A 16245-nucleotide genomic window follows, 5' to 3' on the forward strand; every position below is an offset into this window, starting at 1 on the left:
AGACTCTGTACTCACACTGTCATGTCATTGTCTCCTTTAATCCAAAACTACCTATTCACCTTTTTACGGTCTTTTAGGACACAGCCATTTTTTTGAAAGTTCAGACCAGCTTTCTGTAGAATATGCCTCAACCAGAATCTATTTGCTGCCTTATGATTAGATTCCAGATAAACATTTTTTTGGCAACAATCTTACACTGATGATGTAATTATGCCTCTTCCTAATAAAACACAATGGCAAGGATACGATGTCATTTTATTCCACTATTGGTGATCCTGACTTTGATCAGTTGGTTAACAAGCCTATGTTAAAAAAAGAAAAAAGAAAAAAGAAATTGGACTTCAAGTCCTCCCCCTGCTTAAAATTCTTCAATTATTTCCCCTCAGAATAAAGTTCAATTAAGTCCAAAATACCGTCCAAGCCCCATAAGGCCTTGACCTAATCTTTAACCTAAACTGCTGTTTAAACACCCCATGATCCCACAGAGGGTAATGTCCTCTTTGGCTGAAAAATCCCAACATGGATAAATCAATCTCAGACATGCCAACTGAAAGAAGCCAGACATCTCTAAAATCACACTGTATCTTAAATTTTCCATTAGCTCAGTGACACAGCTGTCACTGCCATGGCTATAGTTATGTACAATTTGATATAAAATCCCTCAAGGGAAAGAGATTCCCTGGAGTCTCTCAGAAAATTTCCCTTAGAGCAGAAAGATGTCCCAAGGTTTGAGCAAAAGAAATATAGCTGAGCTTGGCTGAAATTCATCTAGGATAGACATTATGAAACTTTATATAACTCTATTTCATTTCTCTATGTCATTTCTCTATGTATTCTATAAACACTTGAGCAAGACCCCTGGAGAGTGCAGTGGCTTGTTACTACTAGTAGTATCACTGGACAAGTGCAACCCCTTAACATTTAAAAACTACTTGAAGAAGGACTGAATTCTGGATACTACCTGAAAAACTTCCATTGATATCTTCTGGTAAGATCAAGGAAGTACTAGCATCAAAACTTGCAGAATGAGGGAGGCCTGGGTGGCTCAGTCGTTAAGCGTCTGCCTTCGGCTCAGGTCATGATCTCAGGGTCCTGGGATCGAGTCCCGCATCGGGCTCCCTGCTAAGCAGGGAGCCTGCTTCTCCCTCTCCCACTCCCCCTGCTTGTGTTTCCTCCCTCGCTGTCTCTCTCTCTCTCTCAAATAAATAAAATCTTTAAAAAAAAACAAAAACAAAAAATTTGCAGAATGAGTCATCAATGGCCTGGAAAAAAATTCCAGAAGTAAGTGAGCACTCTCAAGAAATGCTGAATCATCAAAATTCTTGATGGCATAGAAGATGTGTGGAAAAACAGTTCTTGGACAACTCAGGTCAAAAAATAACTTAGAAGTATCAGACTAAACATGAAGAAAGTTTTAAAAATACCAAAACTAATTTAGTTCATATTTTTTTAATTGTAAGTGGTATATGATTCTCAAAAAAGTCTAAGTCTCTTATGATATATATAAAAAATTCTAGGTACGATTATTGAATACAGTTGACAGTTATACAGTAGTTCATTCTATGTATATGTATATGAAAGAAGTCTGACCATATGCTTATATCTGTTTAGCTGGTTAGTACTTTATACTCTTTGCTCTACTTATGCATGTTTTTAATATTGTGTATGTAACAGACTGTATTATTGGCCCTAATTCTTCACTATTCCCTATATCCATGCCATTTCTCATATGACTTTGCAGTTCATCCTGTTTTAGGCAGAATATATTTCCTCACTCTTGACATTGGGCTCAACCGTGAGACTTGTTTTGGCCAAGGTAATGAGGGCTGAAATGGTAGAGTGCCAAGCCATCTTAATGATTCTACTTCCATCCTGTCCTTCTGCCATCATGAAAACACCATCAACCTAGTAGTCCCAAGAGAAGGATGAAAGTAGTGGAGCTCAGCAATGCTGAGCTGACCCACAAACTTGTCAGCAAAAAATTAGTTCACATGTCCTGAATGTTTAATACCACCTAAAGTGAAATTTTACAAAAACTGTTTAACACCAAAGCACCCATGGCAGGTTCTCAATTGGTAACATACTATGATTCTGCTTTCCCTGGCCATATATAGCAGAAATACATAAGAATACAGGGCAAAATTATTCAAAATGGCTGTAATCATGCTTAGCTCTCTGTGACCTTGTCCTTAAGATACACATTACACTGATTCTCTAGCTTTGGAAATTTAAAACATAAATACATACTTATCTTTTTTTTAAGGGGGTAACTAATGAAGGAAAGACATCAGGGAAAAGGAACCACGTAGAGGCACTATTAATTAACCTCTGGAGAGGTAGGCCTGGTGAACCCAAGATTTACCATACCAGGATAATATGCCTCACAAACTGATAGAAAAGTTCTTATCAAACACCTGAAAATAGTTTTTTATATGCAAATACTGCACCAATGCCAAGGTTGCATTTTTTAAAAAAAAAAAGAAATAGAAACCCAGCCTTATTAAATCCCGAGTGCTTCCAAATCCTTTTTCATCAGCTTTATTGTCAAATTATTTTTTTATTTTATTTATTTTAGAGAGAGAGAGAATGCATGGGTGCACATGCAAGCAGGGGATGGGACAGAGAAAGAGGGAGAGAGAGAATCCCAAGCAGACTACCTGCTGAGCGTGGAGTCCAACACAGGACTCAATCTCACGACCTTGAGATCATGACCTGAGCAGAAATCAAGAGTCAGATGCTTAACTGACTGAGCCACCCAGAAGCCCTCAAATTATTTTTGAATTTAAAATTCAGATTGCTATTATCAAATAAAGAAATTGTTCATTTCTACTGGTACATGTTTATAAAGCCAATCTAAAAGTAGCCTGTTTACCCACAAACCAGATCCTATTCCCATTAAAATACAGCTCAACAAGGTACTTTTTAAAATACCCTTAAGGACAAAATATTATGATGCAATTTTTTTTTAAAGAGTTTATTTATTTATTTATTTGACAGAGAGAGACACAGCAAGAGAGGGAACACAAGCTGGGGGAGTGGAGAAGGAGAAGCAGGCTTCCCGCTGAGCAGAGAGCCCAGATCCCAGGACCCTGGGATCATGACCTGAGCCAAAGGCACACAGTTAACGACTGAGCCACCCAGGCGCCCCATGATGCAATTTTTTTAAGTTTATTTTACTCTACCAGTGTTTATCTCTTCCAGGCATCAAGTAGATTATTAGAACTAAATATTCTAAACTGTACAAAATAGAAAATACCAAAACCTATTAAGGTATCCTCTGACCCAGTAATTCCACTCCTAGGTATTTATCCAAGAGTAATGAACATCTATGTCCACAAAATCTGGAAACAGTCCACATGGCCATCAACACGTGAATGGATAAATTCTAGTATATCCTACGGTGGAATACTACACAACAATAAAAATGAACTACTAATACAACATAGATAAACCTCAAAAACATTATGCTGAGTGAAAGAAGCCAAACATCACCATACGATTCCATTTATATAAAGTTCAAAGCAGACAAAACTAATGTCTGGCTATAGAAATGGGAACAGTGGTTGCTGCTGGAGGAACCAAGGGACATGCAAGAACTTGGGAGTGATAGAAATGTTTTATATCTTGACTGGGGTAGTGGTTACACAGGTATATACATTTGTCAAAATTCAAATTGTACACTTAAAAGATCTATACACTTCACCTATGTACATTTTACCTCAATAAAAACAAGCAAAACAAAATATTTATTAGTGACCTTTTTCAAACCATGTGTCTCCACAAACTGACAAACAATGTTACAATAAGTAATTGTTTACCCTCAGCCTTCAGGGGCACCAGATGGTCAAGCTCTGCCATGGTGTCAAAAACAAGGCCAACATTCACTCAAATCTAAGAGCCCCTCCATTACAAAACCAAAATCAGGTTAAATCCACTTAAGTGGATTAAGCATCCAATTAACCATCCATTAAAAGTTTGTACTTTTATTCCTAATTACCTTTAATTACCTTTTAAAAAGTTATCTCCTCAGTCTAATGCTATAAATCTGGTGCCTTATTTCACCCAATCAGATGTCGGGAGTTGGGAGGACCATATCTCACAGTTCATGACAATAATGCAACAATATGAAAATGTTCCACCAAATTATAACTTAGGATCTCACAACAAAAATGGATCAAAGACCTAAATGTAAGAGCTAAAGCTACAAAGCTTTCAGAAGAAAACATAGGCAATTATACAAGATTCAAGGTCATTAGGAAATGCTCCTTAAGAGGCAAACCATAAAACAGACTCTTACATATAGAGAACAAACTGAGGGTTGCTAGAGGGGAGGGGGAGGGATGGGCTAAATGGGTGATGGGTATTAAGGAGGGAACTTTTGTGATGAGCACTGGGAATTATATATAAGTGACGAATCACTAAGTTCTACTCCTAAAAGTAATATTACACTGGATGTTAACTGGAATTTAAAAAATAATAATAATAATAATAAAAAGGAAATGCTCTTTAGATGAAACACCAAAAGACAACTGACAAAAGAAAATAAGTTGAACTTCATCAAAATTATAAGCTTTTATGCATCAGAGGACACCATTAAGAAAGTAAAAACCCACAAATGGCAGAAAATATCTGCAAAACATATTTCTGATAAGAAACTTGTCAAACTAGAATAAAGAACTCTTACAACTCAATAAAAAGACAAGTAACCTACTTTTAAAAATCAGCAAATGATTTGAATGGACATTTCCCCCAAGAAAATATACAAATGGACAATAAGCACGTGAAAAGATGTCCAAAGTCATCGGTCGTTAGGGAAATGCAAATCAAAATCACAATGAGATACCACTTCATACCCACTATGATGGCTATAATCCAAAAGACAAGTGCTGGCAAAAACGTGGAGAAATTAGAACCTCATGCACTACTTACAGAAATGCTGCAGAAATACTGACAGAAATACTGCAGCCACTTTGGAAAACAGTCTGACCATTCACCAAAAGGTTAAATACAGAATTACTACATGACCCAGCAATCCCACCCTCATGTATATACCCAAAAGAAATGAAAACTTATGTCTACGTAAAAACTTGTACAAGAATATTCATAGCAGCATTATCCATAATATCCAAAGGGTATAAAAAACCCAATGTCCATCAGCTGATGAATTGATAAGTAAAAGGTGGTATATCCATACAACAGAATATTATTTGGTAATAAAGAATAAGGTACTTAACACATGCCACAAGACAGATAAACTTTGAAAGCATTACACTAAATAAAAGAAGCCAGTCCCAAAAGACTATATACTGTAAGATTCTAGTCATATAAAATGTTTAGAATGGGCAAATCTATAGAGACAAAACAGATTAGTAGTTGTCTAGGGTTGGGAGAGAAAGGCAGACCAGGAGAAAGGAGGACTGATTGCTAGAAGGTACAGGATTTCTTTTGGGGGTGATGAGAATGTTCTAAAATTAACTGTGGTGATGGTTGTACAAATCTGTGAGTATACTAAAAACCATTGAACCCTTTATATGGCACAATCTTATGGTATACGAATATCTCAATAAAGTGGTTATAAAAATATATTTTTTAAAGATTTTATTTATTTGACAGAGAGAGACAAAGTGAGAGAACGAACACAAGCAGGGGGGAGTGGGAGAGGGAGAAGCAGGCTTCCCGCTGAGCAGGGAGCCCGATGCAGAGCTCGATCCCAGGAGTCGAATGCAGATGCTTAATGACTGAGCCACCCAGGCGCCCCAAAAATATATATATATTTTTTTTTAAGAAAAATAAAGAGTAGAATCTAGGTTTTACACCTAAATGCTGACTAAAATTTCAACTTGCTTGTCAGTCTGAAATGTTTCATAAAATGTTAAAGGGGGAAAAAATTACAGCATAAAAAGTTTCACTATTACCAATAAATGTATCAAAACAATGATTTATCTATAATTCATCTAAATTTTCCCAAATTAGTTAGGAATTGTTCATCCAAAATTTGTTCAAAGCAGCATTTTAGAATTCCGGAGTCTTAGATTTATATTCATAATGAGACTCAGAGGATAAGGATTACTAAAACTAATTTTCCAAATTACAGACAAGGTGAAGGTGACTTAAATTTACACAGATCTCAGTAAGTTTTAAGAGACAAAAAGGATTCTGTTCTACTGTGACAAACAAGAATATCAGAATTTTGCATGTCCAGGCAGCTTTAAAAGTTTGGGAAACATCCCCTGAAAACGTTATGGTAGATTAGAGCAGATTTTATCTGTTGGTCAGTTTCAACACTGCTGGTTCTCACCTTTAGAAAACAAGTAATTTGACACTCAGTTTTTAAGAATTTCATAAACTCTTAGCATAGTTACTAACTCAGAAATAATTATTCTAATATACACATTAGGATTAAATGTTAGCCAAATTTTAAATAGATGTCACTGTTGAAATCAAGATCCAAACTCAGGGCAATACGTGCTCTATAACTAGAGTGACCATATGGCCCAGTTTGCCAGGACTGTCCTAATTTACACCTGTTATTCCCACACCCACCCATTTATCTCATAGTCTTCATTTTTTAACATTCTTATGAATAACTGCATTAAAGTAACATAGGATGGGTTTCTTACACTTTCACTTTATACTTCCACCTTCTGCCATGGTTTTGTCTAGTTCTGTGGAGTACAGGTGCAATGAACACAGAGTTCTCACTTCTAACTTTAGGTTCAATCTGAAAGCCAACCACTCATATACCATTTCTTTTTCCACATCCTTTCCTAATAAAATGAAGTACACCTGGACAGGGGCATCTAAGGGTAGCTAACTCTATCCAGTCTTCAGTGCCACAGCCATTGCTCAGCTTGCAAGATGCACCAAACCTCTAGGCCACCATCATCTGGGTCAGTGGGAAATGTGAGTAAGGTATCTGTAACGTATATGCAGGAAAGAGATGTTGTGTGTTCCCGTGCATGATTTCCAGAGAGAGTAATTTGAGCATTCTTGCTACAGGAGTTTTGTCATTTATTTACTATATTGTATAAAACCAAAATTTTTTATTTTGTTTGGTAATATTTTATTTTAGAGAAATTACAATTTATTTTTACCAATTCCTTTCATGTTTAAGTGCCCCAGTTTAGACAAAGACTATAAGGTCACACTACTATAACCAAACACCTCACTCCCTATCACATTATAATGTATTGTATTAGGGAATGTACGGACATAACTATATAAACCATCTCCTTGGTCCTCAAAACATGGCAAGGGTCCACCACTAGAAAACCAACTAATACCACATTACTACTATAGTAAAACTATTTTTTTAAACCACTGTGATTCTTAAGCAAATACAGAAACGTCTCTATTCCACAATAAACATGAGAAAAGTATTCTACACAACTCAGAATTATACATGTTATACAAAGATTCAAATTCCTATGAAACGATTACTTTTCTGTTGATTCACAAAGTGCTTCAGAATTGTTTTATCCCTGAGGACTTCATTCATTTTGAGCATCTAAACAGAGTCTAGGTTAGAAGGAAAGATGAAGACATTGTAAGCACCATAACAGAGGTAAATTTTATTCTTCTGGATAGCAAATAAGTATTCATTACGTTAAACAGCATCCTTTGTAATAGGAATCATTAAATAGCCTTTTAAAAGTATCAAATACATTTGAACAAGTATAGGACAAGTCTACATTTGGTCCAGCTAAAAGACAAGGCTATCTGAAGTTCCTGGAGGAATTTCAAAACCTTCCAAGTCTAAGAACAGGAAACAATAAAAACTATTCCTTTTGTAACAGCTCTTTCATTCTAGATGAAGATTCTTTTTTAAGGGGCGGAGGGAGAAAGAGAGGGAGGTAGGGTGAGGGAGAAAGAGAGAGAATCTTAAGCAGGCTTCACCCCTAGCACAGACCCCATTGTGAGCTCAATCTCACAACCCTGAGATCGTGACCTGAGCCAAAATCAGGAGTCAGACGCTTAATCAACCTAGCCCTAGATGAATATCTTATTATCTGAACAAAATCTGAAGCAGGAAAAAAAAATCTTTGATCTTTAAAAAAATGTTCTATAGAGTTATCATAAAAGGACAGTTGTTTAATACTCAATGCAACCCAGGAAAAAAATCTTGTTATCTTTCAACCTGATTCAAAAACTTAGATTTAAAGGGGCACCTGGGTGGCTCAGTTGGTTAAACATCTGCCTTCAGCTCAGGTCATGATCCCAGAATCCTGGGATCCAGCCCTGCCCCTCACCCCATTCATGCTCTCTCTTACTCTCTCTGTCTCTCTTTCTCAAATAAATAAAACCTTTAAAAAAATAAAATTTGGCTTGTTTTATTAAAAAAAAACCTTAATTTCTTTTTTTTTTAAGATTTTATTTATTTATTTGACAGAGAGAGACAGCAAGAGAGGGAACACAAGCAGGGGTAGTGGGGGAGGGAGAAGCAGGCTTCCCGCTGAGCAGGGGGCCCGATGCGGGACTCGATCCCAGAACCCTGGGACCATGACCTGAGCTGAAGGCAGACGCTTAACGACTGAGCCACCCAGGTGCCCCCCCAAAAACCTTAAATTTAAAAATGCCAAATTTAAAATTTTAACAGTAGAGGTCATTAAAGATTCTATATCACATACAATCAATTTATAAAACACCTTTAATTCAAATATGATTTACCCTAGTCAACATCTCAGTAAAGGTGATGGAGCAGGTCCCACTTCTGCTCCAACCAAGAATGTGAGGGTTAGATAAGGCCAAAAAGTGGGAAATTTCACAAGTAGCCCAAAGAACAATATTCTGATAATCCTGCCTTAATAAAACAGAAAATAGTTACTATGTCTGATACTTGACCTTTATACTATTCATATATAACATTGAGTAGCAGTAAAAAAAGTTTTTAAATAAACCATTATATAAGATCTTAACTTCTTAACAACATTATATCAACTCCTTAAATAAGAAAACAATAACCTCTGCTTTGGATAGTTAATCAGCCCAAATGTTTTTATAGATGTTAGGTCTCTCCCTAATTTCTATCATGCAAAAATGTCATTTTAGAAAATCCTGATACAAATTGAAATGTACCAGAATAGGAATCAAAATCAGCTCTTTCCTCCCACTTTAATTTATGAACCAGGATTTACACAAAACTGTCAAGAGTCACAATAGATGTAACAAAGTAAGCTTGGGTACAGTACTTGTATTTCACTCCAGAGGGAAGGGTGGTTCAGTGGTAAACTATGGAAAAGAGATGCCTACTCAGATTTCCAGGTGGACCTCTTAGAAATATCTTATTTCACCTAATTTATTATGCATATTATCCCAAGTTTACACATCTCTTTACTTGAAATGTTTCTTATGATCAATGACATATCACCATTTAACTGTAGGGAGTTTTTTCCTCCTTAAGAGTACATGAAATAATAATAGATTTGATGAAATATGTTATTTCCCTGATGGCTCCTCCTGAAAGTGCTTCCAATTCAGTTCACATCTAATTGTTACTCCAAACACACACACACACACACACACACACAAAAACACACATCCTTGAGTATGTTTTTAAAGGACCTTGAAATAAAATCAATCAGCAATTCACTTGAGGCTCAAATATCCAAAAATATATCAAATTGATCGAGACTCTCCTTAAAATGCAAGTTAAACAAAACAAAAATATCAACTAGGAAAAAAAAATGTATGCTCTATACACCTAAGACACACAAATTTGGAAACTGAGTCTTGAACTTTCTGCTGCCAGTTAATTTTGTGAAAATACTCTTCTCAAATCACCACATATCTTTCAAAGTCTGAAATTAGGTTTAAGTCCTCCTATTAGTGGTCATTTCCTCTACCCGCACAAAGATAAGTTATCAGTCTCAAAACAGAAAAATGCTTTGCAAGTGAGCTAATGTACAGAAAAGAGCTGCACAATGAGGTTTACATTAGCTTCTGAGGTCAAAAACAAGTTCGACTGTCTTCATTCCCCTTTAGAGTCCCGAGAAAAGAGTTTCACATCGTCTACGCATTAGTTTTCTCGGTTTAAAAGAACATATCGCTACCTTATCATCTTTCCTCATTTGTTCAACAAATAGTTTTTAATGTTTAGGAGGTACTAGGCAGTCATTAGTAGGAGGGGACCTACTACTAATATGTGACACTTAGACACCACCTTTGAAAGAGAATACCACCTGCATGAGGCACTACTATCTGACTTAGAACACCAATTCCCACCTGACTTTTAAAATCCCATACACATGAATAAAATTTAATGAAGTAATTTCTTAAAGCCAGGCTCTAAACGGTGTATAGGAGATACATCTTGCTCAGGTTAATCGCCAATTCCAAACTATGCACTTTATCGCTGACAAAAGCGACTTTGTGAGGGTCTGAAAACTCCAAGCCAACGAAAATTTTAATACAGAAGTGAACGCGAAGGTGCTCAATTCAGAAGCGAGACGAAAGAGGAGGGTCTAAAGAAAAAGTGAGTTGGAGGCGACGAGAAGCGCAACGGCGACCCAAACGTGCTCTCCCCACATCAAGTTAGCAACTTCTCCAACACCCCGGGACTCCCCACTTCCCCAGCCCTCGGACGCGGTGGCCGCGGCCCGCGTCCCGGAGAGGGCTCCCCACCGCGGGGAGGGGATCCACCGCAAACAAACGTGCAAAAGCAGCAGCCAGCGACTAGGGGCGGGGTTAGACCCACGCTCCAGCCCTCGGAGAAGGAGGGGGGGAGGGCAGCGGGGCGAACGACCCTCGGGTCACCGGCCCTGACCGGGGACTGACTGGGGGACGGGGGGTGGGGAGGAAGGAGGACTGCAATCACGCGGCCTCGCGGAGGGCCGGCCTCGCCGCCGCGGACCCCAAGGCCGGCGTTGGGGAACGGGGAGGGCCTCACCGAGGGCAGGCGGGAAATGGGGAGGCGGGAAGACTGGAGGCCAGCACAGCTTGAACGCCGCACGCGAGGCCCCGACCCTGCCTTGCCTTCCGCGGGCCCCAGGAGGTCCACAAAAGGCCCCCAGCCTCCCGAAGGGACGGGGGTGAGGGCTGAGGAAGCAAACACACACACCCGCTTGCCTCCCTACCTCCACCCTCCGGCCGCGCTCCTCGGGCTCCGAGCCCCACAGCGGAGCGGGGGAGGCGAGGGCCAGCGGCGTGGCCGCGGGGAGCTGACGCCCTCCCCGACGCCCGGAGACCGGCGGGCGCAGGAACCCCGACACGAAGACAAAAATCAACAAAGCACCTGCCGCTCCCGAGGAGAAAACATGCCACAGGCCCCGACCGGGGACTCTCCGACGCGCAGCTGCCCGGGCCGCAGGGCTGCGCAGACGGGCTGGGGGGAGGGGGGTCGAGCGGTGGTTCCCTGGCCCCGGAGCCTCGCCTGCGCCCAGAAGCGGCGAGGCAGGGAGCCCCACGCCAAAGACTGACCTTGGAGTCTCCGTTGCACAGAGCCATCGGGGCCGGGGCCGCGGCAGCGGCGGCCACAGTATGAGACGGGGCGGGAGAGGGCCGGCGGGGTCGACGCCGCGGGCTGGGGCTTGAGGAGGAGGCCTGGTCTAGACGCGGGCGGGCGCGGAGAGGAGCTAGCCGACTGCGAGGCGCCGAATCTAGCAGCAGCCGCGGAGCGCGGGCCCCAGCGCCGCGGGAGAGGAGACCAGCAGCGCGCACGCTGCCCCCGCCTCCTGCTTCCGCCCCGGCCGGCCACTGGGAGGAGCCAGAGCCCGTTCGGCTAGGCAGCCAAACCGCGGACACCTGGCAGATGCCCCCGCCGCCAAATAAGCCCGCCTGGGGAGGAGGGGCCTTCGGGGTCCGGCCCCGCCCCCCAGGTCCGTTCCCACCGCCCAGGTCCGCCTCCGGGAAAAGAAACCCGCAGCTTCTCCGGCCCGCGGGTCCACGGGAAGAAGGGACTGCGGCGCCCGGCCCCGCCTCCGCCTCCAAAGTCCGTCCCCCAGTAGGAACTTGACCCGCCTCCGCCCCCTCTGGTCCTCCCTTGGGGGGGAGGAGCCCGCAACTAACAGCCCGGCTCCCGTCCCGCCCCCGCACCGGGCAGCCGGCCTTGGGAGGAGGAGGAGCCCGAGGCGGTCGGCCCCTCCTCGCCGTGAAGGCCCACCTCTGAGAAAAACCCGAGCCTCCGAGAGCTTGCAGTAGGCTTGCCGGCCGGCGGCCTTCGACCACTGTGAGAAGCTGGGGGAGCGGAGTAGGAAGTCTCCGGAGAGCTGGGTCCTAGCCATTGGCGCGGTCTCATGTCAGGTTGTGGGACACGGGGTCAGCCAAGGCTACTGTGAAGAGTTTCGTCGTGACATCTCAAGGGACGTCAAAGTGAGATTTGATCACATAGGTCCGCAAAAGTTCTACAGCGGGTACAGACTTTCCATAAGAAGGAGGTTTGGGAGCGGCAGTCTGGTGGGATGCTGGGCCAGGGCACTGGCCATGAAGCTCTGTTTGCACAGCACCCTATGTTTTTATTTAGATGGTTTGTGGGGAAGGGGCTACAGTTCTTCCAGCTACTCCTTGACAACCGGCAAGATGAGGTATTACTTTGGTGACCTGGGAACCTAAATCGCGGTTGGAGAATAAATAACATTTGGAACAGCTTCCAGATTCACAAAGCCTTTTAACAAATACTCAGTTACTACGATACAGCCATTTGCTGAGCTCATGCTATGTGTCAGGCTCCAGGTATCAAGGAGCCAGAGTAAGACAACCCTGACTTACAAAAACTCATTTTATTCTAAGCTATTTCACGAAAGTAGTGAGGTAGGATTTATGTTCTTACCCACTTTTTACTAATAAAGAAAATTGAGGCTCAGTGAGGTAATGTGCCTCTCTGCCTCTCGGAATAGGAGGTAGGGGGTACCTGATCTGGGAAAAGATAGACAGTTTATTACTATCGGGAACAAAAGGCCCAAAATCCTAGCGGACCCCTGAGTCAATGAAAGTATTTCACTTACCCTTTTTGGGGTTGAAAAACGGGTACTTGAACTTTCTAAAGCCATGGATACTGTGCTCTCTTGGTAGGTCTGTATGAGCAATCAAGAGAACAGTGTAGTAACCAATAGGAGAGTCTCAGCTTACATCATTATCCACCCAGAATGAAATGGAATGGAATGTGATGTGCCAGCGTTAGGATTGGCTAAAGCCCATCTGTACTAGATAATACCTATATTAAATATATTCTAGTGGTCACCTGTGCTTATGGCTAAGGTACCAGGATCCTTATATCTAAAGTTCTTCTGCAAATTTTGACTCTATTGACCCCTCCCTCATTCTTGAAACTGGATTTCTCTTACAGTGTATCATAGAGGTGTCCTTTCACCTGTAAGATTGTTCTTGGTCTTTTTTTTCCTATGATAGTTGACACTGTTTCAGTCACCTTTTCTTGCCACTCTTTCTGTATCTATCCTACAGGAGGAAGCTTAAGTGTTGCTTTTCTTCAATATTTCCGTTCCCTACCCTCTTCTTTTCTTACTCTTCACCTGTGTTTCTTTGGGGTTCTTGTTTAAAAATCAAAACTAGTTTTGGGGCGCCTGGGTGGCTCAGTTGTTAAGCGTCTGCCTTCTGCTTCTCCCTCTCCCACTCCCCCTGCTTGTGTTCCCTCTCTCACTGTGTCTCTCTCTGTCAAATAAATAAATACAATCTTTAAAAAAAATCAAAACTAGTTTTAAAATGTCCTTTAATAGGCTCTATGACAGCTCTTTCCTCTGAGCTCCAGATCCGTATCGCTCTGCACATCCCCAGTTAGATATTCAGTGCTATGTTGGGCCCTAAACTCAACAAGTCCAAAACAAAACTTCCCAAATTTCTGTGCCCAATATCACTGAAACCATGATATTAGAGAGAAAACATTCAGTCTTTCATCCATAAGCTGTAGGTTTTTCATAGATTCCCTTTATCAAATTGAGGAAGTTCTCCTCTATCCCCATTTTGCTGAGAGTTTTGATCAGGAATGGATGTTGTCAAATGCTTTTTATGATGTGTCTGTTGACATTATTATATGGCTTTTCTTTTTTCAGTTTGTTAATGTGGTAGATTACATTGATTGGTTAATTTTTAAATGTCAAACCAGCCCTATATTCTTGGAATAAGCTTCAAGTAATCATGATATATTTTCCTCTTCGTTTTTTAAGATGTATTTATTTTAGAGAGAGGAAGAGAGGACCTGCATGCAAGCACGAGCATGTGCACAAGTGAGTGGGGGGAAGGGCAGAGGGAGAGAATCCTTAAGCAGACTCCCCACTGAGTGTGGAGCCTGACATGGTCCAATGTCATAGCCCTGAGATCATGACCTGAGCCAAAACCAAGAGTCAGATGCTCAACCAACTGAGCCACCCAGGCACCCCCATACATTTTCCTTTTTATATATTGGATGTGATTTGTTAACTCTTGCTTTCAAATTTTTGCATCTCTGTTAATGAGGAATATTAACTGGCCATTTTCTTGTAATGTCTTTAACTGGATTTGGTATCAAGGTAATGCTGGCCTCAGAGAATAAAGTTGAAAGTTTGTGTAGAATTATTCTTTCCAGAAGAGTTGGTATAGAATTGGTGTTATTTCTTTCTTAAATGTCAGGTACAATTCACCAGTGAGGACATCTGAGCCTAAAGTTATCTTTGTAATAAGGTTTTTAACTACAAAGTAAATTTTTAAAAGATATAGGGCCCTTCAAGTTATCTATTTTTTCTTGACTGAGCTTTGGCAATTTGTGTCTTTCAAAGAATTTGTCAGTTTTGTCTAAGTTGTCAAATTCATAGAGTGTTATTCATAATATTCTCTTATTATCATTTTAATATCTAGACTCTGTAGTGATATCAAATTTCTCATTCCTGATATTGGTAATTTTGTTTTCTGTTTTTCCTCAACAGTCTGGCTAGAAAAAAGTTTGCCAATTTTATTGATCCTCTCAAAGAACAGCTCTTAGTTTAATTTATTGCTTTTCTGCTGTTTCCTTGATTTCCACTTTAGTCTTTTTTATTTCCTTTCTTCTTACTTTGTGTTTAGTTTGCTCTTTTTCTAGTTTTTTAAGTTGGAATCTGAGATCATCAATTTGAGATCTTCTTTTCTAATATAGGTATTTAGCTCTATAAATTTCCCCCTAAGAACTACTTTACTGATATCCCACAAATTCTGATATATCATATTTTCATTTCCATTTGGTTCTAAACAGTGTCTAATTTCTCTTTTTGATTTCTTCTTTGACCGATGAGTTATGTAAAAGCACGTTATTCCATTTCCAAATATTTGAGGATTTTTCAGAGCTCTTTCCGTTATTGGTTTCTAAGTTAATTCCATTGTGATCAGAGAATATATTTTGTATGATTTGAATCCTTTTAAATGTATTGAGGTTTGTTTTATGGCTTAGAATATAGTCTATCTCGGTGAAAGTTCTGTGTGTACTTGAAAAGGAGAATGTGTATTCTGCTGTTGTGTGGAGTGTTCTATATATGGCAAATAGGTCAAGTTGATTGATAATATTGTTCAAGACTATTATATTCTTGATGATTTTCTGTTCATTTATTCTATCAGTTATTGAGAGAGGGGTTCTAAAATCTCTATAATTGTGATTTTATCAACTTCTTACAGTTCTATCAGTTTTTGTTTCTTGTATTTTGAAACTCTGTTATTAGGGTCATAAATGTTTAGAATTGTTATTGATCACTTTCTCATTATGAAATGACATTCTGTATCCCTGGTAATATTCTTTACTCTGACATTTGTCCAATATTAAAATAGCACGCCTGGGGTGGCTTGCTGGCTCAGTTGGTAGAGCATGCGACTCTTGATCTCAAGATCTGGAGTTCAAGTGTCACGTTGGGCCTAGAACTTACTTTAAAAAAGAAATAAAAATAAAATAAAATAGTATGCCTGCTTTCTTGACTGGTTATTCGTATGCTATAGCTTTTGCAACTATTTAACCTGTTTCTGCATTTATGTTATGTCTTAAAGTGTTTTTCTACAGGCAGCAAATAATTGGATCTTGCTTTTTTGTCTGATCTGCCAATTTCTTTTAATTGGAGTATTTAGACCATTTATATTTAATGTGTTTATTAATACTGTTAAGTTTATGTCTATAGAGATTCTCAAGGCAGTAAGCTGGGGCAATTGAAGGGCTCATCTCTGTCCTTTAATGCTTGATATTCAGTATTTCAAAACCATTGTTTCAAATATTTTGTCTGATTTTTGTTGTTGTTATTGTTGTTGTTTCAGCAAGAGGGTAAATCCAGTTCCTGTTACTGCATCTTTGGCAAAAGGGGAAGTCTG

General features: G+C 40.4%; 1 protein-coding gene across 2 annotated transcripts in view; it reads right to left on the reverse strand.

The window, feature by feature from the left end:
* The window catches only part of GMPS (guanine monophosphate synthase), a 62024-nt gene extending 50121 nt beyond the window's left edge, over nucleotides 1-11903 (reverse strand). The window contains exon 1 of one of the 2 annotated variants that reach the window (XM_032408383.1): nucleotides 11416-11903. In XM_032408383.1, coding sequence (XP_032264274.1) covers nucleotides 11416-11442 — 27 coding nt within the window. In that variant the 5' untranslated portion in view covers nucleotides 11443-11903. Of the gene's footprint in view, nucleotides 1-11230; nucleotides 11392-11415 lie in introns of those variants that run through there. The other variant, XM_032408385.1, reaches the window with a different exon arrangement.
* Nucleotides 11904-16245: the final 4342 nt, after the last annotated feature.

The sequence above is a fragment of the Phoca vitulina genome, unplaced genomic scaffold, assembly GCF_004348235.1.
Source record: "Phoca vitulina isolate PV1807 unplaced genomic scaffold, GSC_HSeal_1.0 scaffold10, whole genome shotgun sequence".
NCBI lineage: Eukaryota > Metazoa > Chordata > Mammalia > Carnivora > Phocidae > Phoca > Phoca vitulina.